Source organism: Melanerpes formicivorus, unplaced genomic scaffold (genome assembly GCF_026170545.1).
Source record: "Melanerpes formicivorus ecotype bairdi unplaced genomic scaffold, bMelFor1.0.p_v2 SCAF_3, whole genome shotgun sequence".
Lineage (NCBI taxonomy): Eukaryota > Metazoa > Chordata > Aves > Piciformes > Picidae > Melanerpes > Melanerpes formicivorus.
Window position 1 is genome coordinate 25,444,580 of NW_027142355.1, and position 27,900 is coordinate 25,472,479.

Below are 27,900 nucleotides of genomic sequence, written 5' to 3' on the forward strand. Positions count from 1 at the left end.
TCATTCACAAGGTGCCAATGGGCTAGTTAGCACATACAGAAGGGTGCTAGTGCTGCTCTCCACCACAAAGCAAGAGACAGGCACTGAATAAGAAAAAGAAATTTTTGCTCCAGAAAATGGGGATCCTCTCAATGCTGATCAATAGCTAATGGACAAGAAACAAGAGCACAATGCTAAACTCTTCAGTGGTGCCCATCCACACTGAAATACAGATAGTGAATGTTTTCAGTCTAATGGCTTCTCATACCCTAGAAAAGATCATAGAGTCATTTAAGCTGCACACAACCTTTAAAATCATCAAGTGCAACCATTAACCCAACACTACCATGTCCCTCAGAACCAGACCTACTTAGCGGTGCTTGATAGCTAAGTTGACCTTAAGATACTCAGGTTGTGCAGGATTTTAGCAGGGAGCACTGGGGGGAGGGAGGATGAGTAATAGGAGGAAGGAAAGGCTGTTTGAGGGGATTTTGTAATTACACTTGATACACCCACTGTTTTTAAAGTATGTGCATATAGATCAGTATTATATAAACTCAGACTAGACCAACAAATCTCTACCTCTATGCCAGAGGCATGCAGAGAACCAAAGCCAGAATAGTAAAACTGCTTTGCATAATTTGTGTATGTATTTAGCTAAGATTTTTTTCCCCCAATATCTACATAACTCCACTTGAAATTACTTTCAAACTTAATATCACTCCTCTTGGGATCTGCAAAGGCAGTCATGAAATTATGACAACATTAATTATCCGTTAAAATAAAGTGACAGTCACTATTTTTTGTTATTATTACAATTTAAGTGTTTCTCCTCTATGCCTACTCATCTGCTACTTTTCAAAATGAATGAGCTCAGCAGTTTGAAAGCAAAGGTTTGTTTAAAATTGCCGGGGGGGAAGAGTTTGCCTCCTCCCTACTGGAATCCAACTATGAAGCAGTATTATTTTTGCTGTTGCTCTCTCCGTATAAACTCAACTGGCTTCAAGTCATTTTTCCATCTCTCCTAGAAATAAACTTATCAAGATGAAGCTTGGTATATGAGTTGTCAGTTGAGATGCCAAGTTCTAAAACCAAAGTGAAAAACAATCCCTTGAAAATTGGGGGTTATAAAGGTAGGAGTGAATTATAGCACACTGCTTTCTCCCATTTCCACTTCCTGTCACCAAGATTCATCTCTGTATATACTGAGAACTAGACAATGGTATTAATGGGGTCAGATCAGTAACTGAATGTTTGAAGAGTAACTCTACTATTGCCAAATATTGTTTCACCTTCCCAGAAGGGTATACAGTAATAAAAGCAGGGTTCTAAGGTAGCCTGGTATTTCCAAACCCTCTACTCCACAAGCAGCACCTGTGCAAACTGGGCTGTCTTGCCTAGACTGTGTTTTTCCCAAGAAAGGCTGGACCAGGTGATCCTCAAGGTCCCTCTAACCTGGTGTTGCGTAATTCAAATGGTTTTGTTCCCACGTCATTTTGCAGTTAAGAGTATGCACTAAGCTTTCAGGCCTTCAAAAAGGGTAGAATTCAAACCCATCCAGAAGGTGACTGAGGCTTCCCTAATAAAGTTATGTGTTCAAACAGGCATCAGTTGGAAAAGCCCACCTGATGACAGTACCAGTTTTATAGATTAACCTCTGCCAGAACCCAGAATGTCTTCATACTTAATCTTGGCTTCTTCCATTGCCCATAGAAGTCTTGACCCAGTCTGACCCTCCTCATTCCTTTCCCTACAACAGCACAGTATTATTCCATAGTTCTCTAAACCTCAGTAATATTGTAGGTGGGGAAGAAAAAATTCACTTTTAAATCTTGTGCTGTGTTTGAGATCAGGTGAAGACAACTTCTGCTATGAGAGAGGGAAAAACAACAATGAAAGGGCAGGTCTAGAAAAGGGGAATAAGTACAAGTCAACCTGTAGAAGCAATGCCAAAATTTGTTGATGTCTTAGTGCCAGGTTCCCCAACCCTGAAGCTGAAGTGGTCTTTTGAACACTCCAAGGAAGTAATTTTCCTTTTTTATATATTTATAAATTCAGTTAGAGCCAAATGTGAGGATTTTGATACACAAATAGCCTTTGTCACTGCCTGGCATTGATTTACACTCCAGAAAACCCTTCTCTACAATCTTACCCAATTACTATTTTACATCCTCTCTCTACCAATTATTCATTTTCAGATATGGAAGGAGACTCCTGCACGCCTATGTGCAACATTCAGAGAGGGAAGGTGCTCATCAGATGTCACATTAGCTTTCATTCACATATATATTTAATTTATGACTTATCTTCCAAAGGCCTGTTTATCACTAAAAAATGTTCCTTTTTTGCTCTCCTAAATCAACAGCCAGGGTTCCTTCTGACATACATACTGGGATACTAGAAAAAGGTTAAGCTTCCCAGTGCTTGTTTGAGAAAAGTCAGACTGGATAAAGGTGCATGAACAAAGAGGAAACCATTATCCATAGGTTGTGTAAACCTGCCAGCACTGACAAAGCTTCACTTCAAAAACAACAGAAGCCCAAGCATGGTAGATGTTGAAAAGGACCATCCGGGCATCATCTAGTATAGCTTCCGTGCCAAAGCAGAGCCATCCAGAGTAGGCTGTCCAGGATCACATCCAGGCAGATTTGGAACCTCTACAAAGAAGGAGACTCCAGATCATCTCCAGACAACCCAGTCCAGTGCTCCAGTGTCCTTACTGGAAAGTTCTACCTCATGTTCAGACAAAATTTCCCATGTTCTGGTTTGTGCCCAGTGCCCCTTATTCTGTTGATGGACATCACTGAGAAAAAGTCTGACCTCATCCTCTTGATCACTGCCCTTTAGATACTGATCAGCACTGAGAAGATGCCCTATGAGGCTGCTCTTCTCCAGGCTGAACAGCCCCAGGTCTCCCAGCCTTTCCTCCTCAGAGATGCTCCAATCCTCTCAGCATCTTCACAGCCCTCCACTCGTCTCTCTCCAGTAGTTCCCCTTTCCCTTGAACTGAGGAGCTCAGAACAGGATCCAGGATGCTAGCTATGGCCTCACTAGGACAAAGTAGAGAGGGAGGAGAACGTTCCTCAACCTGCTGGCCACACTCTTGTTAATGCACCCCAGAAGAACGTTTTCCTCCTTGGCCACAAGGGCACATAGCTGACTCACAGTGAACATGCCCAGCAGCACTCCCAGGTCCTATTCTGCAGGGCTGCTTTCCAGCAGGTCAACGCCTTACCTGTAGTGGTGGCAAGGGGTTATTCTTTTCCAGGTGCAAGAATCTGCACTTGCCCTTGACAAACTTCACAAGGTTCCCCTCTCTGCCCAACTCTTCAGCATGTCCAGGTCTCAATGGCAGCACAGATTGATGGAGTGTCAGCCCCTCCTCCACATTTTGTACCACCAGCAAACTTGCTGAGGGTCCACTCCAGCCCTCCTTCCGGGTCATTGAAGGAGATATTAAAATAAACCTTTCAATCCAGAGCATTTAACTCCACACACACTGAACTACAACATTTCCATCTAAAAGCACTTTCTCTCAATTATATTTTCAAACACTCCTGGAATCTTTCTGTGCAGTATATACCTCATGGAGCATTTTCAGAGCAAGGCTCACCAAGGCAAGCTTTGGGCTAGCTCTGTTATCCCAACTCTTGCATTCCTAAACGTGACTCAGTTGGTTAGTATCTTCAGCTGTCTTTAACAATATGGTCACTCATGCCAGAAGATATTAAACTCTTAATCTATTGGAACTCAAAATAATTATCACCACTTTTATTGCTTCCAAGTACTTCCATCTTTCCATCCTACTGTCAGGAGTAGAGAAGAGATTTTTGTGACTGTTTTCACACTTAAGCTAATCAGTCTTAAGAAATCCCTGTGACAGAAGCCTCGTGCAAGAAAAAGCCAGCCTCTCCCATTCAGCATAGGCAATTACCTGGGATAAATACAATAATTTAGATATAAATCTACTTAAAAAAAGTTTTCACCAGATTTAGTGCACTCACTACCAATATGAACTGAAGCTACATTAATATGCTCTCTATAAATTTACCTTGGTAAATTACAGGATGAACATTGTAAGTAAATCAATCTTTTTTTTCCCCTTATGTTCTCCAGAGCTATGCCAGTAAACTAGAATAAACATGTTATTAAAACCAAAATCAATAGTAAGCTTTAAAATATAGAGCAGCACAGAAAGGTCAAGCCCTGCTATTGATTTTAATATAACATTTTTGGTGTGTAGTTTCCCAAAGGGTTCTTCTCCAATCTTATTCTTTATTCTTCTTTCACTACACATTTTTCCTGGCAAATTTTGCTGTTCTCCTCTGCAAAAGCTGACTACTCCAAGTTTACTAAGAGCTTGTCATAGATGCAATGTACTGCTGAGACATGACAAAACAAGGTGGGGGGGAAGCACTCAGACACATCAGAGTATCAATTAAACCCTGAAGTGAATTGCAGTTATACAGGGACCCTACTCCAAGCACAGCAACAACAAAAACATAATGAAGCTAATGGCTGCAATCTAATAACCTACCACTGCGAGCCACCTTCGTGCACCAGTGTCTACATGGCTCTAAAAGCTGATTTAGAGTTGAAAAAGATTCTATTTTAACAGATGAGGATGTTCAGAAACACAGAGGTTGCAATAAGTTTTCCAGCTAATGACAGATAAAATGCCACACCATATGGAGCCCAGCTAGTCAAGCAGAACAGACTCCAGCAATTCATTACCAGGGAATGTTTGAAAAATCTATCATCTGCATTACTCAAGAAAAGCATTTTTCACATGGTTTTCCAGATAAAAGTTGAAGTCCTCAGAGCAGACAAAACAGACAAAAGAAAGCAAAAGCCAAGAGTTATCAAAAGCCATGACAGAACTACAGAATGGTTTGGGTGGAAGAGACCTTTAAAGGTCATGTCATCCAACCTCCCTGCAATGGGTCAGGGTCATCTTCAACTACATCAGGTTGCTCAGAGCTCCATGTAACCCAGCCTTGAATACTTCCAGTGGTGGGGAATCTGCCACCTCTCCAGGCAGCACATCTCACCACCTTGTCATAAGGCATTTCTTCATGTTGAACTAAACCTTCTCTCTCTGTTTAAACCTGTGTTCCTTGCCCTATCTCTACAGGCCCTGGTAAAAAAAAAGTCTCTCCATCTTTCTCATAAGCTGCTTCTATATCTTAAAAAGCCACAGTAAGGTCTCCCTAGAGCCTTCCCTTCTCCAGGCTGAAAAGTCCCAACTCCAACATCCTTTTCACACAAGGGAGGTGGCTCCAACCCTCTGATTATCTTTGTGGCCGCCTTCTGGGCCTGTTCCAAAGGCTCAGTGTCCTTCTGCTGGGAGCACCAGAACTGGACACAGTACTCCAGGTGGGAGTCTCAAGAGCAGAGTAGAAGGGGAGAATCACCTTGCTTGTCCTGCTGGTCACGCTTCCAATGCAGAGCAGGACATGTTTGGCCTTCTGGGCTGCAAGTGCACACTGCCAGCTCAAGGGAACCTCATGCAGAGCATTCTGCAAAAACACCTCATCCCACATAGAATAAATATTTGCCATATGCCAAATCCTATAAAACTAGAAACTAGGAAACATTGCCAAGAAAATAGACTCAAACCCCACAAATACAATTAGCCTGAGACACATGATAAACCAAGACTGAAATTTCCCTGATTTTCAAGGGGACAAAAACAAGCTAAGTAATCCTTCATGAATGCTCATTTTCTAGGGGAAATCACATCCTTCACCTGCCTCTAAGTATGGTCTTCTATCTATTTTAGAGAAGGAATCTCAGCCTGATGAGGTTGTAAGCAGCTGAAGTTTTCTCTTTATGCTGATAAAATAATAAACTCATGCTTTCTCAAGGTATCTGTGCCTTTAATAATGCAAACCCTTATAAACAAAATGTTCCCTGAGCACCATCCATACAGTACCACAGACTAACAAATAAACAGTTTTATATTCCAAAACAAAGTCAGCATCTATTGCAGATAAACTTCTAATTAGTACAGACATTAAAGATGGGAGAGGTAAAATCACTTAATTCTTCATGTCTGTTCTCCAGAATCCTAGTATCAACAGTTTTTATTCATCAGCTTCTTGGGAAATTAGGAAAAGCGCTACACATTTGGTGAGGTTATCAAGAATAAGCAGAGAAAAGAAAATAATCAAGCTATTCCCACAGATTTAGATTGAGGCACACAGGTTAACAGGGACAGCACAACAGTTCCAGTACCATGTTCTGACAGACTCAAGGTTCCTGGACATTCAGGAGTCAAAGATCATATCTCTGACATTAATTGTTCACATCTGCTAATGGAATTGCTGACAACTCTGTTGCAATCCAATAAAAGTTAATTTATCAAAATTAAAATACTTAAAGACGAAACATTTCAAGTGTTCAAAAAGCTAAGTGAGAAACAATGGTTGGGCTGAGTACAGGGAGTAACCCTGAATCAGCTTTGGCTCTTGAGCAGACTTTATGGTCAGTTTAATTTTATTAGGCAACACAAGAGGGAGTTAATACATTGCTTTTTTCAATAACTAATTGGAGAGCATTAGAGTGCCTACACCAGTCAGACCAAAGGCCAACATACTCATACAACCTATCTCCAACACTGGTCAGGAGACACAAGAGCAAATAAGAAACAAGTAGTCATCCTTCCTTTATGTACAACTCTGCTCATTTCTGAAAGAACAAACTTGGCTTCCTCCTAATATGCTGGAAAGGACGAAAGAAAAAAAAAAAAGAAAAGAAAAAAGCTTCTATACCCAGTGACTGCATTCATGGAATGGTTTGGGTTGGAGAGAACCTTGCAGGTCATCTAGTTCCACCCCCTCTGCCATGGACAGGGACACCTCCCACTAGACCAGGTTGCTCAAGGCCCCATCCGACCTACCTTTGAATATTTCCAGGGGTGAGTCTCCACAAGTGGGCAGAGTCCCCACTCTGTGCAGCCTACCCAAGTAAGTATATTCCCAGTGGACAATCAGCTGAAAGGCAGCTTTTTCTGAAGTACTTCCAGGAATGTTTCTCCATTATTTGTACTGCAACAAACAATGAGATGAGGCAGCATCCTGACTCAGGGAAGTCTATCATGGTGGAATTCTGCCATAAGTAATGCTCAAATGCTCATGAAGACTAAAAGACACACATTCTCATGACTGTAGCTAGTAACCTTCAGCTCAGCTTAAAATGATTCCACAACCTGTACAGGGACTTCCTTTGAAAAGATTCAGCATTACTTGTGGGAAGTTTAAATTCCCAAGGATCTTTCTAGTTTTCAAACTACTTGGGAGCCTGAAGCACCTTCCTTATGGGGACAGTTGGTTCTGTTCAGCCTGGAGGAAAGAAATCTCTCAGGGAGACCTTGCAGCAGTCTTCCAGTACCTGAAAGGGGCTACCACAAAGCTGGCTATGGACTTTTTACAAGGGTTTGTAGCCATAGGAGGAGGGTGAACAGACTGAAGCTTGAGGAGGGCAGATTTAGACTGGAGATTAGGAAGAAATCTTTACAGTGAGGGTGTTGAGACACTGGAAAAGGTTGCCCAGGGATGCCCTACGCCATTCCAAAGGTATTCAAGGCCACATTTGAGAGGGCCTTGAGCAACCCAGTATGTGTACCTGCCCCATGGCAGGGGGGTTGGAACTAGATGATCTTTGAGCTTCCTTCCAATCGTTTTGTGATTCTATGATCCATATAGCTACAAATTCAGGAGACCCCAAACTCTCAAAGAAACAAAGGTTAGTAATCCTATTCAATCATAAAACGAAGAGATGAATTTATGTGAAGAAGCTTAGAGAAATAATATGAAGACTAGTGGACATACTATTCAGAACACATTCTAAACTGGGTTCAATCACTACTTTTTGTATACACATCCATGCCTTTTGATTTCAGAATTGTTTCTGTTGGAAAAGACCTCTAAGACTAAGATCATATAATCCAACCATCAACCTAATACCACCATGGCCATTAAACCACGTCCCAAAATGCCACGTCCCTGTATTTTTTTGAACACCTCCAGGGATAGTGACTCCATCTCCCTAAGCAATCTCTTTCAATGCCTGACCACTATTTCAAGAAAGAATTTTTGCTTAATGTCCTACCTAAACCTCTCATGGCACAGTTTCAGGCCATTCCTTCTTGTACTGTCACCTGATACTAAAGAGAAGAGACCAACCCCACCTCACTCCAACCTCCTTTCACGGAGCTGTACAGCGCAACTCTTTAAAAACCAGCTGTGCATTTCATGTATTGTGAGTGCACCAACAGCATTAAAATACAATTTGAAGAGTCATCCTTTCGCTCTAATCCCAGAAATCAGCACAGATCTTAACTTTATATAGTAAGAGTAGTCCATCTGTACTATGCGCATATGAGTAATTATGTAGCAAGTTAAAATTAAAACTTCCTTCCTGAAATGAGTGAAATACATTGGGCAATCAGAGCCAAATGCAGCCATACACTGCACAGAGAAATGTGCTATTAGATCGCTGGAATCAGACACGAGCAGTTGCAAGTTTCAGGTATTTATACATCTAAATGTTGTTTCACTTAGGGGGGAAAAATAATGGTTTTGAGAAAGGAAATGTACACATACAAAATACACCATACAGAGTAAAAAATAATCATTAAATGAATGTAAAGCCAAAAGAGCTTTAATTTTCTGTCACCATCAGCATGTCTCTTAAACATGAAAGTAGTGGGCTATCAAATTAAATAAATACAAGATCAAATAGCTTTTAATACTAGAGCACTAGCTAAATTCACTAATGGCAGGTAAATAAACCTAACACATTTTTCCCAAACAAAACACACAGAAAAGTGTATGTCCAGCACTTTTGAATTAGTTTTCCTAGATAAAAGTTGCAAACCTGGCCTTATAATCCTCATTTTCCTGTCCAAGAGTCTGTCTGAGGTGTTGAGAGAAGCAGCAACCAAAGCTCTTCCTGTGGGTGTTCAGTCACTCAAGGCACCATCAGGCTTCGCACCAAGAGGCCCTGGACAGCCCAAGTGCATTTGTATGGTACATCCCTCCACCTACATTGATAAAATCTGCACTCTACCGCATTCTGCCTCATACAACTATTGATATATTCATAAAATAACAGAACAGTGTGTGTTGAAAGAGGCCTTAAAGAAAGAGACCTCCTCAGGCTGTGCCAGGGGAGGGTCAGGTTGGATATTAGGAAGAAGTTCTATACAGAAAGAGTGATTGCCCATTGGAATGGGCTGCCTGGGGAGGTGGTGGAGTCGCCGTCATTGGAGGTGTTCAGGAGGAGACTTGATGGGGTGCTTGGTGCCATGGGTTAGCTGTTTGGGTGGGTTGGATTGGTTGATGGGTTGGACGCGATGATCTTGAAGGTCTCTTCCAACCTGGTTTGGTTTATTCTAAATAAAGGTTTATTCTAAATAAAGATCATCTAGTTCCAACCCTTCCTGGAACTGGCAGGGACATTTTCCACTAGACCAGGCTGTATGGGGGTGACGGAGATTGGAGTCAATACAGCTGACCAATATGATCGAGTATTGTTCCTTTATTGTTCCAGTACTGCAGGTCTATGGTGCGAGTACAGCACAGTAAAGTAAATCAAAGGAGAGAAAGGAAAGGCAGAAGTGTGTAGCAAGGGAACTTCTACAACTTACATAAACTCGGAGAGCCTCGTTGGCATGGCTTCATTGGTTCCCTATGAGTGACCACACATCGCACTATTATCGATTATTGGTCCAACTACTAACGACATGCGAGGTTTGTTGATGCAGGTGCATGTCCTGTTGTCCCAAGATAACTTTCTATGTTTACAGCTACCAATGCCCTGTTTTAGTTACATGCTGCAGGCACAGCACTGTTTTGCTGAACTGCTAGCTGGCTCTGCATTTATGCTGAGCATGGCCTATCACCATGTCAGGCTCTAGGCCTGCACTGCCAGATTGCTCACACTGCTCATCGCTGGCATTGCCACAAGGCTGCTCAAGACCTCATCCAAAATCTCCAGAGAGGAAGTATTCAAACATCCTTGGGCAACTTGTTCCAATGTCTCACCACTTTCACTGTAAAGAATTTCTTCCTAATATCCAGTCTAAATCTGCCCTCTACAAGCTTCAATCCATTTTCCCTCATCCTATCATGACAAGCCCTTATAAAAAGTCCCTCCCTGGCTTTCTTGTAGGCCCCCGTTAGGTACTGGAAGGCCACTATGAAAAATAGACATGCTGAAGGTGAATAATATAAATTACATCAGAAGGGTAGTGTTCACCTCATGCTCAGGAGAACACGATCTGGAGGAGAACAGCTCCACATTTACTACGGCACTTCTTGAATGGTTTTAAAACACTAGCCTCAACCAGCCTACAAAGGCTTTAACTAAAAGCTATGTAAACACCTGAGTCTTTCCTTTTTGCATGAAAGAACTTAAAAAGAGTCTTTATGCTCTGGCTAAAATAGTTTGAATTATACATACTGTGTAAAAAGTATAATAAAAACCCCTCTTTGTTTATTACAAATAAGAAAAATTAGAAGAGGATTAACACTGCTACCAAGACCTGATATTTGTCTTTTTTTTTCCTTTTTAAATTTGTTTGATATATTACATTTCAAAAGGAAATTTCTTCAATCTCATTTTAAGACAACAAAAAGATGTGCATTCAAAAGAGCTTGTAAAACATCCTCCACACTAATCCTTAGACAAATAAACGAAAGCTTCCAGCATTGTTCCCTGCTAAGTCAAGTATAGGACAAGCCAATCTGAAACCCACACTTCCCAAACCAATGCACAACTCATGAAAAATGAATTGTAGAATACTTTCAGGCATGTTACTGAACACTGTCAAATAACAATATACTGAAATCTCAAAACAAACCTAATTGTGGCCTTCCAGTATCTGAAGGGGGCCTACAGGAAGGCTGGGGAGGGACTTCTCAGGATCTCAGGTAGTGAGAGGATTAGGGGGAAGGGAATGAAGCTGGAGGTGGGGAGATTCAGGCTGGATGTGAGGAGGAGGTTCTTCACCATGAGAGTGGTGAAGCCCTGGAATGGGTTGTCCAGGGAGGTGCTTGAGGCCCCGTCCCTGGAGGTGTTTAAGAGCAGGCTGGATGAGGCTCTGGCCAGCCTGATCTAGTGTGGGGTGTCCCTGCCCATGGCAGGGGTGTTGGAACTGGATGATCCTTGTGGTCCCTTCCAACCCTGACTGATACTATAATACCTTTTCATATTGTCATCATGTTTCATAGAACCGTACAATCATTTAGGCTGGAAAAGACCTTATCATCAAGTCCAATCCTTAACCCAACATTAACAAGTCTGCTGCTAAATGATGTCCCTCAGCACTACATCTACACATCTTTTAAATCCTTCCAGGGATGGGGACTCCACCAAAAGCCTTGGGCAGCCTGTTACGGTGCCTTACAACCCTCTGAGTGAATACTTTTTCCCCCCCTCATGTCCAACATAAAAGTCCCCAGCACAGCCCTGGGATGAACTCTAGAGCCATCAACGTGAAGCTCAAATGCAACACAAGCTTTCCTGTCAAAGCGCAGTTGTACAGAGGGGGTTTCACTTGAACATATTGATTTCCATTATTGCCAATTGAAACAAAAAGCTTGATTTGTTTGCCTGGGACATTCATAAAGCCCTATGTAATTATACACTCCATCAAACTAACTCAATTAAATAATAATATAATGATGTGTAAGAAAGAACTGAGAGATATGCAGACAGTTTAAGTAGTACTAATTACATTCTAATTTTTTTAATCTACCATAATGAGCCTTTTTCCCATTCTCAGCATGGAGGACAATGTGTAGGCTAACATTTCTCTTCAGTGTGTCATATTAGCTATGTAGGAAAAAAAAATAATCACTGAAAGTATGACTGTAGACAAAAGTCAACTGAGTTCAAACTCCATTTCAAACTCAAACTAGAATTTTTTCACTTAGTAGTAACTCCATAGAGCCACATGAACACTGAAGAGTACAGCTTTTAAATGCTGCATCCAAAGTCTCCTGCTGCAGTCTGCAGGACTCTGCCCACTTTTTCAGAATAAAACTGCCAATTGCTGTAAGTACAGAAGCATTTCGGCTGGAAAGGACCTTTAAGATGGTCAAGGTCAACTGTTAAACCGGCACTGCCAGGTCACCACTAAACCACATCCAGCATCGCATCTATGTGCCTTTTAGGTAATTGCAGGTGTGGTGACTCCACCATTTTCCTGGCCAGCCTGTTCCAGGGATTGGCAAGCCTTTCAGGAAACAAAACTGTTCCTCATCTACCTCTAGAGATGATCTACCTCTAGAGAATCATGAGATTTAACACATCCAAATGCCGGGTTCTGCACATTGGCCACAACAACCCCATGCAGTGCTACAGGCTGGGGTCAGAGTGGCTAGAGAGCAGCCAGGCAGAGAGGGATCTGGGGGTGCTGGTTGATGGTAGGCTTAACATGAGCCTGCAGTGTGCCCAGGCAGCCAAGAGGGCCAATGGCATCCTGGCCTGCATCAAGAACAGTGTGGCCAGCAGGAGCAGGGAGGTCATTCTGCCCCTGTACACTGCACTGGTTAGGCCACACCTCGAGTACTGTGTCCAGTTCTGGGCCCCTCAGTTTAGGAAGGATGTTGACTTGCTGGAACGAGTCCAGAGAAGAGCAACAAAGTTGGTGAGGGGTTTGGAACACAAGCCCTATGAGGAGAGGCTGAGGGAGCTGGGGCTGCTTAGCCTGGAGAAGAGGAGACTTAGGGGTGACCTTATCACTCTCTACAACTACCTGAAGGGAGGTTGTAGACAGGCTGATGATGGTCTCTTCTCCCAGGCACCCAGTACCAGAACAAGAGGACACAGTCTCAAGCTGCGCCAGGGGAGGTTCAGGTTAGATGTTAGGAAGAAGTTCTATACAGAAAGAGTGATTGCGCTATGGAATGGGTTGCCCGGGGAGGTGGTGGAGTCGCCGTCATTGAAGGTGTTCAGAAGGAGACTTGACGGGGTGCTTGGTGCCATGGGTTAGCTGTTTGGGTGGGTTGGATTGGTTGATGGGTTGGACACGATGATCTTGAAGGTCTCTTCCAACCTGGTTTGGTTTATTCTAATAAAGGTTTATTTTTTATTTATTCTACTGGGTACAATTTGAGGCAATTTCCTCTTGTCCTATCACTTGTTCCATGGGAGAAGAGACCAACTCCCACATGGCTCCAACCTCCTTTCAAGGAATTATGGAGAGGAAGGTGGTCTCCCCTCAGCCTCCTTTCCTCCAATCTGAACAACTCTAGTTCTCTTAAGTCATACCTACAACTTGTTCTCCAGACCGTTCACCAACTTCACTGCCCTTCTCTGGACACACTCCAGCACCTCAATGTCCTTTTTGGAGTAAGGGGCCCAAAACTAAACCCAGGATTTGAGGTGTGATCTCACCAATGCCAGGCATGGGGGGCCCCAAGCTACCCTAATCCTGCTTGCAGTGTTTCTGAAATAGGCCAAGATGCTCTTGCCCTTCTTGGCCACCTTTAGCACACACTAGCTCATACTTAGCTGGCTGTCAACCAACACCCTCAAGTCTCTCTCTACTGTGCACCTTTCCAGCCACTCTGCCCCACATCTGGAGCACTCCTGGGGTTGTTGATACCCACATGCAGGACCCAGTACAATTGGCCTCAGATCATTGATCCATCCTGCCCAGGTCCCTCTGTAGTGCCTCCCTATGTTCAAGCAGATCAACACTGCCACCCAACTTAGTGTTATCCGTAAACTTACTGAGGATGCCCCTGATCCCCTCATTCAGATCACTGACAGAGATCTGACCCTGGTACTGAGCCCTGGGGAACCACATTTTGGCCCAGTCTGTACAATAGAGTAACATTTCAATATACAGGAATGACATCAAAAGTGTTTCCTATTCAAACTGCTTTATACCACTAATTTATCACTTGAAAGCATTCTGCTGTACTAGTAAAGCAGTTGAAATCATACTGGACCTCACAGAAATACCTAGAAATCAGAAATAATAAGAAATACCATTTTTAATGCTGTTAAAATTTACCTTTGATGAAATTGAGGAGTAAAAAGTAACTCACCTCTGCGCTGCTCTCAAGCTATTTGCATCTCTACATCACAAAATGATTATTTGGACTCAAGAGAAATCAAAATGATTGAGCTTAAAGACTAAAACAAACAAACAAACAAAAAACCACCAGGCTCATGAGGTCAAAAGGGATTTAGGTCAACATTTTCTATCAGGTCTTACAAGGGCATTTCAGTCCATTTATTGTTTTAACATGCATTTAGTATCAAAATTTGCTTTATTGCTCAAAGGTCTTATCTTACCTCCCATTTTATCTTAGAGCACAAAATATAACTGTGTACAGAAAGTGGATAAATAACACCAATAAAAGCATTAAGTGCATGTTTGCTTTAAATATTGTTACTAACAGACCAACCTTCTCTTTTGAGCTTCAGAGTCTCTCCTGGCTCGCTCTAATGCCAGCTCTTCAGCTATTCTTTTCTTTAGCTCTTCATCATTAACTACAATTAAAAGAAAATTAAATGAAATGTTAAGGGAACACAACATATTCCTAATTACAGATACAGCTGCATAACAGCACTTCTGGTTATTTATATTCTGTTTTCTATAAAGCAGTTGGAGTCCTTCCTTGTGCTATAACCACCTTTCAAATTTTAGCATGTAACACAAGTGCCTCTGAAAATTACTCTTATTAAAACAACTTGGGAATGAATTCTTTCTAAAAGTAAAACACATACAGTATGTGTTGAATTAAACAATTGCCTTTATAAAGTAAGATCAGGGGAAGGGATTGAGACCTAAATAGGGAAGTCATGAAATGCTGATTTTATTTGTGTGGAACCAAGGGAAACATCTTCCTCTGTGATGAATTCAGCATTTTCAGATGTACATTTTACCCAACAAAGTATTTCTAATATCCTGCATACCCATAATTCTAGTTTCATTTTACCAAAAAATGTCCCCTCCAGTCCTGCCAGCTTTGCTTAAACAAGCAGATATGAAAACATTTTCACTTAAATCATGGCAGGTAAATTAATTGAAAGTCTGGTGAAGTAGAGGAAAAAAAAAAAAAAACAGGGAAGCAACTTAAAGTGTATGAATAAAGGCAAAGGCAGAAAAAGTATGAGACCCACTAATCCCATGAGCTTGAACAACACCTCTAAGGCTCCCAAAATCCATGCAATTAGGTTTTGAAACACAAAACAGGTCCATTCCCAAATCCCTTTGATATTCCAGGGCTCAGTTGTGCATGCTACTACTCTGATACCATTCAATACTAACTATCTCTGCATCTACAGGCAGCTGCCTACTTCTGAACAATCTGACCCACAGAGATCAGAAGTGGTTTGCTATTTCCTTCAGTAGAAGATGTGCCAATATTACATTTTTAAAGACTTCCAGAAGCAGCCATACTGAAAAGGCTGTTTCAGCCTCCAAACAAAACAACCAAGATAAACAACCTCACTTGGAGATCATTTTGCAAGTACCTCCATCCAAATACAACTTGATACATGGAGTAGGAATTTAAAAACCAAACAAACAAAAAACCACCACACACAAAACACAACAACAAAAGCCAGACAACACAACCTAACAGTTGAAAGTGTCCCTGCTCACTACCGAGGGCTTGGACTACATGACCTTGAAAGACCTCTTCCAACCTGAAGCAGTCTGTCATTCTGGGGCCTACTGCAACAGCATAAAGGGTGATGGCTTCAAACTAAAAAGAAGAAGAAAAAGAGGGAGACTCAAACTAAATATTTTTTTTTAATGATTTTTTAGAGTGAGGGTGATGAGACACTGGATCAGGCTGCCCAAAGGTGGTATATGCCCCTCTCCTGGAACCATTGCAAGAGTGGCTGGAGAGCGGCCAGGCAGAGAGGGACCTGGGAGTACAGGTCGATGGCAGGCTGAACATGAGCCTGCAGTGTGCCCAGGCAGCCAAGAGGGCCAATGGCATCCTGGCCTGCATCAAGAACAGTGTGGCCAGCAGGAGCAGGGAGGTCATTCTGCCCCTATACACTGCACTGGTTAGGCCACACCGAGTACTGTGTCCAGTCCTGGGCCCTTCAGTTTAGGAAGGAGGTTGACTTGCTGGAACAAGTCCAGAGAAGGGCAACGAAGTTGGTGAGGGGCTTGGAACACAAGCCCTATGAGGAGAGGCTGAGGGAGCTGAGGTTGCTTAGCCTGGAGAGGAGGAGACTCAGGGCAGACCTCATTGCTGTCTACAACTACCTGAAGGGAGGTTGTGGGCTGGCAGAGGTTGGTCTTCTCCCAGGCCACCAGCACCAGAACAAGAGGACACAGTCTCAAGCTGTGCCAGGGGAGGTTTAGGCTGGAGGTTAGGAAGAAATTCTACACAGAGAGAGTGACTGGCCATTGGAATGGACTGCCTGGGGAGGTGGTGGAGTCACTAACAGTGGAGGTGTTCAGGAGACGACTTAATAGGGTGCTTGGTTGCATGGTTTAGTTGATTAGGTGGTGTTGGATGATAGGTTGGACGCGATGATCTTGAAGGTCTCTTCCAACCTGGTTTATTCTATTCTGTTCCTGGCTCTGAGCAACCTCATCTAGCTGAAGATGTCCTGGCTGACTAAAATGGGGTTGGACTAGATGACCTTTAAAAGGTCCTTCCCAAGCCAAATCTAGTTTGTGATTCTACACTAGCCACAGCAATATTTTCCATTTGGGAAAACGTAGCAGCTTGACAACCTAAAATTATATCAACTTCAGCAGAACAGCTGTTAACTTTGCATAAAATGTTGATTCATAGCAATCAATAAGAGTAAGTTTACCTAGAGGAGAAGAAAATGACAACAAAGGTGCAGCAATAGAAAGGGATCAAAAAAAAGTAAAATAAAAATCAGATAGGTCCATGCAGAGTTATTCCAATATAAATCTTAATCTAGATCTGCCTGTCTGAAATAAAACTGCACCTATGCCAGCTGAACTGTACCTCTAACTCTGCAGCTCTCTTGTTCCAGTACACCCATATGGGTAACTCCCTTATTTCCATGAAGCATCTGGCTCAAATCCCACTAACCAAAGAGGTGGAAACTCATTCCAAAATACTTATTGCTTAAGCATAATATGCATGTTCAGTTCTAGAAGGGGATACAACTCCCTTCAACTGCCCTAAGATGTAGCAAACCACTTGCTTAGGTAGTCTTCTCAGTTTGTTTTGTTTAGGTTTTGGGGGGGGTTGGGGTTTTTTTTGACAAATAAAGGTAAACTGTCTTAGAGGGTGAATAATGATTAGAACACAAAACTGAGACAGCACTCAATTCTAGAACCACCTTTTTGGAAGGAGTTACTTAGCTATATTAGGCAGCAACCAGAGTATTAAAGTAACAGAAAGACGCCCACAGAAAAGCCAGTGACGAACAGCCATGTACCTTAGTGACTTTGATCTCCTGGAGTCTGCATTCTCTGCTGTCCTGGCCTCTGCTAAAGCAGAGTTAATTTTGGTCAGCAGCCCAGCTGAAGTGCATGCACACTAATGCACACAGCATAGGTAACAAGCAAGAGGAGCTGGAAGCCTTATTACAGCAGGAAAGTTATGAGTAGTTGCCATCACAGAATCGTGGTGGGATGACTCACATGACTGCAGCACTGTAATTGATGGGTACAGGCTCTTCAGGAGAGACAGGTGAGGGAGAAGGGCTGGAGGGGTGGCCCTGGACATCAGGGAAGCTCTAGATGCCATGGAATTAGGGATTAAGGATGATCAAGTTGAGGGCCTATGAGCGAGAAGTAGAGGGAAGGCCAACAGGGCTGACATCCTGGTTGGAGTCTGTTACAGACCACCCAACCAGGATGAAGAGGTTGATGAATTATTCTATAGGCAGCTAGAGGCTGTCTCAAGATCACCAGACCTTGTTCTTATGGGAGACTTTAACCTGCCAGGTATCTGCTGGGAACTTAACACAGCAGAGAGGAGGCAGTCTAGAAGGTTCTTAGAGTGTATGGAGGATAGCTTCTTAACCCAGCTGCTGCATGAGCCTACCAAGGGTAAGGCTTTGCTTGAACTTCTTTTTACAAACAGAGAAGGGCTGGGGGGGGGGGGGGTGTGGTGGTTGGAGGCTGTCTGGGGTCTAGTGACCATGAGATAATTGAGTTTTCAATATGCAGTCAAGCTTTAGAGGGGCAGCAACAAAACCTCCACTCTGGACTTCTGTAGGTCAGACATCAGGTTACTCAAGGAACTAACTGAGAAGGTACCTTGGGAAACAGCCCTTAAAAACAAAAGGGTCCAGGAGGGCTGGACCTACTTGAAGGATGAATTCTTGAGGGCACAGGAACAGGCTGTGCCAACGTGCCAGAAGATGAGCTGCCAGGGTAGGCAGCCAGCCTATGAGCTGCCCAGGGAGGTGGTCAAGTTGCCATCACTGGAAGTGTTTGGGAAGAGACTGGATGGGGCACTTAGTGCTATGTTTAGTTGATTAGATGGTGGTGTGTGATAGGTTGGACTTGATCTTAAAGGTCTTTTCCAACTTGGTTAATTCTGTTCTTCTCAGCTCAGGCTCTTTTCAGGAGTTGCACTTGCTGAAGTTGAGAGCATATTTGCACACATTGGCTGCTTCTACCAGTGACAATGCTGACAGAGCTACTGCCACTGCCAAGGACTGAGGCGAAAAAAGGCTCTTGCTTAGACTTGCTCCTGTGCAGACCAAGGGCACTGCTACATCTTGTGTCCCATGTTGGGGTGCAGTGAATAAGAAATGGCACCTCTGAGGAGAAGTGGCCAGGACAGGCAACCCTAAGCTGACCAAGAAGGGATTCCATCCAGGGTTAAGACTTTTCTGCAATGGCTCTTGTCCAGGGATGACTCAATCCCATTCTACGTATTCCTGAATCCAGTTCTACAATCCAGCCCAAATCTGGTTCTTGTCTCCCTCTGAGTCCAGCCTGGGACTTCTGCAGTGCCTGGTCCCAGCACTAGTGATGACTGTGTGATCACTACCACCAGAGGCTGGGTCCCATTTTGGTTTATTTTATTGTTACTGTTTCTATTCCAAATGGTTTAGTTTCCTTCCCAACCCACTGGTCTCTCTCCCTTATTCTCTTTCTCTGCCCTTTGGCAAAGCAGAGGGTGTCATATACAGAGCCTGTCACTTGTCTAGTGGCCAGACCAACCCTAACCCTTAGTATCTACACATTATCTCCAACATCATTACTCCACATTCTCATTATAGTTCACATCCCAGTCCACAATTCTTCTCATCCTGAAGCAGGCATATAAAACAGCAAACTTTATGAATGAACAAAGTAGCAGCTTCCTCAGGAGCCTTGGCCAACTAATTCAGTTATAAGCATCTTAAGTAAGGTGGAATTAATCAATATACACCCTGCCTGACACAGCAACTGCTTGGATGATTGAAACAGTTATGTGGATAAGTGATGCTTGTGAATGGCAAGTGAGACCTCAGCCTAAAATTGTATTAATGCAGATGAAAATGTATAGGCAAACACAAGTCTTGTGCCACATTATTCTCACAAACCCCCAATGAAAAGGCAAAACCCTTTATTTGGACAATCATCTTATTTACACTACTTCAGTATTTCCTCCTCTGAGGCGATTTAGGGATACTTTGAGATGATACTGAGTTAACGGCACACTTTGTCTCCAAACTAAGCTCAGCTTCTCAATGAGTACTGAGAAGGAGGATAAAAAAAAAAGAATAAAAAATCTTACCCAACTCTCAGGCAATGGCAAGGATCCTGTTTCTGTACTGCAGCATGCATTAGCCTCTCAGTTAGAATCACAAGCCAAAAGAAGAACAATTCAGGTTCTGCATTTGCACACTCAAAATCACATAATCACAGAATGTTTGGGGGTTGGAAGGGACCTTGAAAGATCACAGTATCACAGTAGAACTAAGGTTGGAAGAGACCTCGAGGATTGAGTCCAACCCATCACCACAGACCTCATGACTAGACCATGGCACCAAGTGCCACGTCCAATCCCCTTTTGAATGCCTCCAGGGACGGTGACTCCACCACCTCCCTGGGCAGCCCGTTCCAATGACAAATGACTCGCTCGGTGAAGAATTTCCTCCTCACCTCGAGTCTAAACCTCCCCTGCTGCAGCTTGAGACTCTGTCCCCTTGTTCTGGTGCTGGTTGCCTGGGAGAAGAGGCCAACCCCTTCCCGGCTACAACCACCTTTCAGGTAGTTGTAGAGGGCAATGAGGTCACCCCTGAGTCTCATCTTCTCCAGGCTAAACAATCCCAGCTCCCTCAGCCTCTCCTCATAGGGCTGGTGTTCAAGGCCTCTCACCAGCCTTGTTGCAAATCTAGTCCAATCCCCCTGCCAGAGCAGGATCACCTACAGTAGGTTGGTCACACAGGAATGCATCCAGGCAGGTTTTGAATGTCTCCAAAGAACAAGAATCCACCACCTCTCTGAACAGCCTGTTCCAGTGTTCTGTCAGCCTCACAGTGAAGAAGTTTTTCCTTATGATTGAAATGATTAAGCTGCCATAAAAGCCAAGGATTTATTTCATATCACAGCAACCTTATTAACTAAATAAACAGAAAACCCATAACCAAACTGTTACTGCACTTCCCAACACAGATCCCTCAGTATTTCACAGCCTTTTAGACCTGCACCCAAGAACACACACAACGTGGCCTAAGTGCATTGTTCACCAGCATCTACAGCATGAAATTTATTGTTCTGGTGTGCAAAAATGAGTACAAGAACTCCAACAGACCATAGAATGTTTAAGTCATAATGAGGAAAGATTAAGGTATGAGCCAATAAAGACATTTGACCTTAAGAATCAATTAGGTTACCCATCGATCAGCCAAATACTAATAGGGAATTAAAGTGGAGCTATAGATCATTCAATATAATATTGTAAGATATAATTAGGTAGCTCCCAAATGGGAACTTTATGATGCTTCAGTAGAAAAATGGCAGTTCGACATGTAGGAGGGGGTTGTTACAGTGGAAGAAGAGAGGGAATTGAATTTATTATTAGAGGATTTTACAAAGGAACTGTGTCTAGCCAATATGGCTGGATTCAAAGTTCTGAAAGGTCTTCTCCAGGTACTACCATCCTAAAAGCAACAACATTTCTCTCTGAGCAGACAATGAGGCATTACAAACAGAGCTGGCATTAAACTGTTGAAGAATTAGAAACTGGTGGGTGCAAGACTGATAAACTAATCACAATCTGGAAGCAATAAGCATATGGCAGTTGCCAAAAAGTACATAGAGGGGATGGATGGTGATGGAAATGGCTGAGTATTTTAAGTTCTTCAGGATACTGAAATCAGTGTCAACTTCCAAGTAAGTACATCTCAGAGCAGACAAATGTGGACAATTTTCACTTAAGTGCATTTACAGAGGCCACACTTGCATCCCAGCACTTTCCTATGCTCCTACAAGAGTGTAAAATAGGTTCAGCTCCACTACTTCTCACACCTGAATGTGCTAATGCACCGCTTACCTCACAGGACAATTTTGATAGATAGTCAGTAATGAGAACTGGAATCAAAAAGCCAGAGTGCTACAGCCAGAAAAAGTCTGCTGTGTCCTCTTAGCATGTGAAGCGGGATGCTGATAGCTGTCTGATAAGCAGTATTCTCCTCTGGATAATGGCAATGGAGGACCACCAGCAGCAGTGCCAATGGGCTCATTACCACGCTCAGATTTAGCAGCAGGCTGCAGAGTGTTTAAAAGAGTGACCAGACTCTTAGCACAGACAGAACAACAACATGCTAAAAGCCACAGAGCTCTTCCCTGCATCTGAGCAAGCCAGCAGTGACTGTTAAAGCACAAGGACATTTTGCCATTTTGATGGCATCCTCATCTTATTTGTCTAACTATTCTTTTGGATCAGTTTGAAACATATGGTCATTTATGTCTAATGTGACAGTACAAATGCCTGAGACTTTTCTGCCTCTTGATGCACAAATTCTAACTTTCTAGGGAGTGCAGATAAGAATTATTTGAATCATTTTCACTTCCTGCAAACACACAAAGATACATACTATCTAGAAACAGTTCCTTTAACCTCTAATAGATTTCTTCTTTTTAAATGTTATGCATTTTGTTCAGTTACTTTCCCCACCTGTATTGGGTTTGGCTGAGATGGAGTTAATTCTCCTCACAGCATCTTTCTAGTGCTGTGTTTTGCAGCAGTAGTTATAACACAGCAGTGTTTTGGCTACTGTTGAGTGAGTATCCAGGATATGTCTTTTCAACATTTCCCTGCCCCAAGAGTAGGCTGAAGGGTGGACAAGATCTTGGGAGGGGACACGGCTGAGCCAACTGATCCAGACTGGCCAAAGGGGTATTCCATGCCATGTGGCATCAGCTCAGATACAAGAATGAAGTGAAAGAAGTGAAGGGATTCATCTGCATCATCTATTCTCCTAAGGAAGCACCAAGCTTAGAGAGCCCTGTTTCCCAAGACCAACCATCGTCCTGCTGATGGGAATTAGAGACTAACATCTCCCTCCCTCTGCTTTTGCTTCCCGTGCAGTCTATTGCCTTTGCTTATTATTGTTATTAAATTTGCTTCTATCTTATTACTGGCTTTTGTTATATTTTCCCTCTCTCCCCTGTCCCGTTAAGAAGGGGAGTGATAGAGCAGCTTTGGCAGGCATCTGGCCCCTAGGCCAGGGCCAAAATACCTCACTGCCCCATCCACACATAAAAAGGTAAATCCAGTTTCTTTAAACACTTAAAACAAACCTCCAGGAGTACAGAAAAGGACAAGACAGTCAAAGATCATGGAATGGTAGAATGCTTTGGGGTGGGAGAGACCTTTAAAAGTCATCTTAGTCCAACCCCACTGTGTTTGGACATCCCAAACTAGATCAGGTTGCTCAGGGCCCATCAAGCCTGCCTTGAGTGTCTCAAGAGATGGGGCCTCCACCATCTCATTGAGAAACCTATTACAGTGTTTCACCATCCTCAAAGAAATTCTTCCTGTTCAATTTAAATCTACCCTTCTCTAGTTTAAAACTATTGCCTCCTCTCCTATTGCTACATGCCTTCAGTCCCTCTCCAGCTTTCTTATAATCCACTTCAGGCCACTATAAGATCTCCCCCGTGTGAAAAGCTATTTGCTTAATCCTTATAACTGATCTTCTACTTATGCTTAAAAGCCCACAAAAAACAACCCACATGAACTCACATTAACAAGAAAGACCATCTGGGTATTTTTCCCAGGGTCCTAAACTCTTTGAGGGTAAGAAGCCTCTAGTGAAGGACAGTCTGTATCAGTGAGCAGAAGCCAGTTGCAAGAGGTTCAAACAAGGCCAAGTGACAAGTCACGCACTTCAGCCAGAGCAACCCAATGAACATTCCAGACCTGGAGAAGAGTAGCTGTAAAGCTGCCAGGCATAAAAAGAACCTGCAACTGCTGATCCACATCTGGTAAAAAAAAATCAGTCAAGTGCGTGGGTGTGCCCAAGAAGGACAACAGCATCCTGGCTTCTATCAAATGGTGTGACAAGCAGGATGAAGGAAGTGATTGTCCCCCCATACATGGCTGAGGCCACAACTTGAATCCTTGGTTCAGTTTTGGGCCCTTCAGTACAAGAAAGGTGCTTGCACCCCAAGGTGCTGGAATGAATCCAAAGGAGGTCAACAAAACTGGTGAAAGATCTGAAGAACAGATCTGATGAGGAGCATCTGAAGGAACTGGGGTGGTTCAGCCTGGAGAAAAGGAGGCTGAGGGGACACCTTCTTGCTCCTTACAGCTACCTGAAAGGTGGTAGTAGTGAGGTGGGGGTTGGTCTCTCCTCCCATGTAACAAGCTATAGGATGAGAGGACACATCCTCAGGTTGCATTGGTGGAGACTTAGGTTGGATATTAGAAGAAACATCTTCAGTGACCATGCTAGGAAACACTAGAATAGGCTTCCCAGGGAGGCGATTGAATCCCCATCCCTGAAGGTGTTCAAAACACACAAAGATGTGGAGCAAAATGACTTGTGCTAAAACATGACTTGGAGTTCTGATGACTTTAAAGGTCTTTTCCAACAGAAGCAATTCTACAATTTGCTGGCACAGGTCCTCTGATGAAGACACAGGAGCTACATAAAAACAAATTGCTTACACACTTCACAAGAGTTACTAAGGATTCAAATACACAGTATTCACTTCCTCTTGGAACTTCAAAGGTCACCCACTAAGAACAAGGCCAAGACTTTCAAAAACATCAGTGCTTGAGAAGCTATTAGCAATTTTATCTCCTAGGTCTGCTACCCATTGGTGCACAAGGGTACATGCAATGTAGCTACTTTAGTCATTTTTCTCCACCTGCTCTGCCCTTGCTAGTCACAAGACCTTTTCCTCACTCTAAAGCAGCTCCTTCACAGGGAAAGCATTCAAGTGTGACACTAGAACTACAGCAAGAAGACAGCACCCAAAGTCAAAAGCAGACACCTGCAGCCTAAAAAGATTACCCTGAGAAATCAGGAATTAAGTATGGACAAATTAATCAAACAGCCTCTGGCCTGCAGAGCTGGAGATCTGCCCATTAGTCTTCATTTTCAAAACAATCATTAATGGAAACATTTATTATCAGGCACCCTAACTAAATGCTCTTTAAAGAGCACGTGCATCGAGTTATTAAAGACTTGCTTTGAATTGATACAATCCAAAGTCTTTTAGAGAATACTTAACTAAGTAATACCCAGAGAATGAATTTGCCCAAAGTCAAGGAAAACAATCTGACTTCTCCAGCGAACAGGAAATCTTTCAGGAAACTACTTAAAGGCCAGAAGAGTGTCATAGAATTAACAACACTGGAGAAGACCTCCAAGATAACACCCAACTATTAAACCAGCATTTCCAGGTTGTCACCAAACCATGCCTCTCAGCAGCACATATACCCTTTTTTTGAAAGCTTCTAGGGACAGTGACCCCACTACTGCCCTGAGCAGCCTGTTCCAGTGCCTGACCACTCTTCCAGTGAAGAAGTTTTGCCTAATACTCAATCTAAAACTCCCCCAGTGCAACTTGAGGCCATTTGCTCTCATCCATTTGCTTGTTATGTAGATGAGACAAGAAAGATGTCTCCTCAGCCTCCTTTTCTCCAGGCTAAACAACCCCGGTTCCCTCATCCACACCTCACAATGCATGTTCACCACAAGATCTGTTCACCAGCTTCATTGTCCTTCTCTGGACACACTCCAGCACCTCAATGTCTTCCTTAGAGTGAGCCCAAAACTGTTTCCAGTATTCAAAGCATGGCCTCACCAGCCACTACAAGTGAGAGAATCAAGAAGAGAAAAACCATTAAAAGAAGACGATGACTTTACGTGCTTTACAAAGCAGAGATGAAGAACAGAGTTTCAAGCAATGTACCAACCACTGCCCGAAACAGAAGGACTTCTTTCCTAGCTGGAAAAATGTTCACTATTACTGCAGATTTTCCTGCATTCACTTCTGTAGCATCTGGTATTGACAACAGAGCATCAGGCCATTCCAGTCATCATTCTGATCCAACAAGGCAGCTCTCATGTCCCAATGCACATTAAGTATGAACATTAACCAGCTCACTTGGGACAATGTACCTTAGGGCCATCTTCTAGCCCATCATCTGTCTCAGTAGCTGGCAGGGCAACTGTGACTTCATAGACATGGAAGTTAATGAAGACATCACTAGAAAAAGTCCTAACTGCACATTAAGAGTCATAAATATTGAATTAGAAAGCACACGTCAGCAGCCTGGCACCTTCACATCATAAAGCTGTGGGCTCATGAACACGTGATGGGTCTTCCACTATTAAAACACCTTCCCCACCCTTGACGCCAATGTGAGCTACATAACACGTTACAATGCTCTAATAACCTCAATTTACTTTATCTACTTAATGGATGGTCCAAATTGGAGTGTTTATACCTGAATTCCATACATCACACAAAACACAACAGCGGCCACTTCAGCTGAACAGCAGAGAAAAGACAAAGTATCAACTCCAGTGGTCTTAATTCACAGAGAGTAGCCAACTTTAAGTGAGAGGTATTGGAGTAGCATACAGTAATTTGCACTAGAGCAGGAAAAAATAAGTATGTACATTATTTCTTACTCAACAGCAAAAAAAAAAAAGATACTGGCACCATTCCTGACATCCTCAAGGTTGTCTCAAACAGGTAACAAAGGAAGCAACGTTTGCCTTACCCTTGAAATAGGATACTTGAGGTCCAGGTTAAAGTGCACTGGTAAATCAGTGTAAGTCCATCTACCCCTACCTTTGCTACGTGCTGTCTATGCACACATAGAAGCTTCAGTTCACCAGAACTGTCAATCAGGTAACTTCAGAGCATAAAATTCACAGGTAGAATTACATATCTCAGTTTGCTTTGGATATCAGTTGCACTACAGGAAAACTTACTCTAGACTCCTAAAAATGTTTAAGAAAGCCATAAAAGTATTTATTGCACACTACAGAAAATACTAAGATTCCAAGTTCTGAAGTCAAACTGATTTCATTACTGATTAAGTATGATGGGGTAGAAGGGACTTCTGGAGATGATCTAGCTCAAAATCCCTGCTAAAGTACAGTCACCCAGACCAGGTTGCACAGGACCATGATGTGCAGGCAGGTTTGGAATCTCTCCAGAGAAGAAGACTCCACAACCTCCCTAGGCAGTCTCCAGGGCTATGCTACCATCACAGGAAAGAAGTTCTTCATCAAGTTCAGATGAAACTTCCTGTGTTCTATTTCATGCTCACTACCCCTTGTCCTGTCTCTGGGCACCACTGAAAGGAGTCTGGCCCCATCCTCTTGACCCTAATCCTTTAGATATTGATCAGCATTGAGAAGGTTCACTCTCAGGCTGCTCTTCTCCAGGCTAAACAGTCCCAGGTCTGTCAGATTTTCCTCACAGGAGAGATGTTCCAGTCCCTTCAGCCTCCACTGGACTATTTCTACTAGTTCCTTTTCTCTTTAACTGGGGAGCCCAGAATTGGACATCAATTCCAGCTATGCCATCACTAGAGCAGACTAAAGGAGGTGGAAAATCTCCCTCAGCCTAAGGGCCACACACTTTTTAATGCACCCTAGAACATTGAACTCCCTGGCCACAAGTGCACACCGCTGGCTCACAATGTCCATCAACATTCCCAGATCCTTCTCAGGAGCTGCTTTCCGGCAGACTCAAATTCTATTACCACCAAACTGCAACTCTCCCATCTGAAATCAGAATTAGCAGCACTTCCTACAACCACGGATTCTGTACAAACTCAAAGCACGCCTCCAAGGACAGAAATTTGAATTAATTGTTAAACATTGGTAATGTGCAACAACACTTAAGCAAGCTCATAGGGTAATTAAATACAAAAACAATGCAATTAAGTGTGCATAATTTAAAAATAGTTAGTAATTTCCCTTTCCCACAGGCACTTTCGCATACATTACATCATCTAATTTACGATGTAAATGTGGCTATCAATCAATTTATACTAATTGAAATTGGAACCAAGACAGTATGTGATCTAGAAAGCAAAGTGTGTTCTCTTGGAACATCCTCTTTTTAGTGGACAGAGCACTCCTCAGAGGTTGAATGTTGAGGAGACTTGTCCCTGATGATCCCTCAAGCTTTATCCAGAAGATGATGTCCATGGGATGGAATCCTTTGTTGGTCAGGTCACCTGTCCTGCCTGCTCCTCCTTAAAGGTGTCATCTCTTATTTACTGCACCCCAGCATGAGACAAAAGATGCAGCGATGTCCTTGGTGTGCACAGGAGCAAGTCTGAGCAAGAGCCTTTCTGCAGCCCAGTCCTGGGCAATGGCTCTCCCCATCAGCGTTCTCACTGCTAGAAGCAGCCCCTGTCTGTGCAGGCCTGCCCTCAACTTTGGCAAGTGCACTTCACAAGAAGAGCCTGAAGTGAGAAGTCAAATCATTGACCAGAATTAGCTCTGCTCTAGTTCAAACCC

General features: G+C 43.1%; 1 protein-coding gene across 3 annotated transcripts in view; it reads right to left on the minus strand.

The window, feature by feature from the left end:
• CHCHD3 (coiled-coil-helix-coiled-coil-helix domain containing 3) overlaps positions 1–27,900 on the minus strand; it is a 206,436-nt gene that overhangs the window by 152,094 nt on the left and 26,442 nt on the right. For all 3 annotated transcript variants that reach the window (XM_068169075.1, XM_068169066.1, XM_068169058.1), the window contains exon 3: positions 14,409–14,493. In XM_068169075.1, coding sequence (XP_068025176.1) covers positions 14,409–14,493 — 85 coding nt within the window. The remainder of the gene's footprint in view (positions 1–14,408; positions 14,494–27,900) is intronic.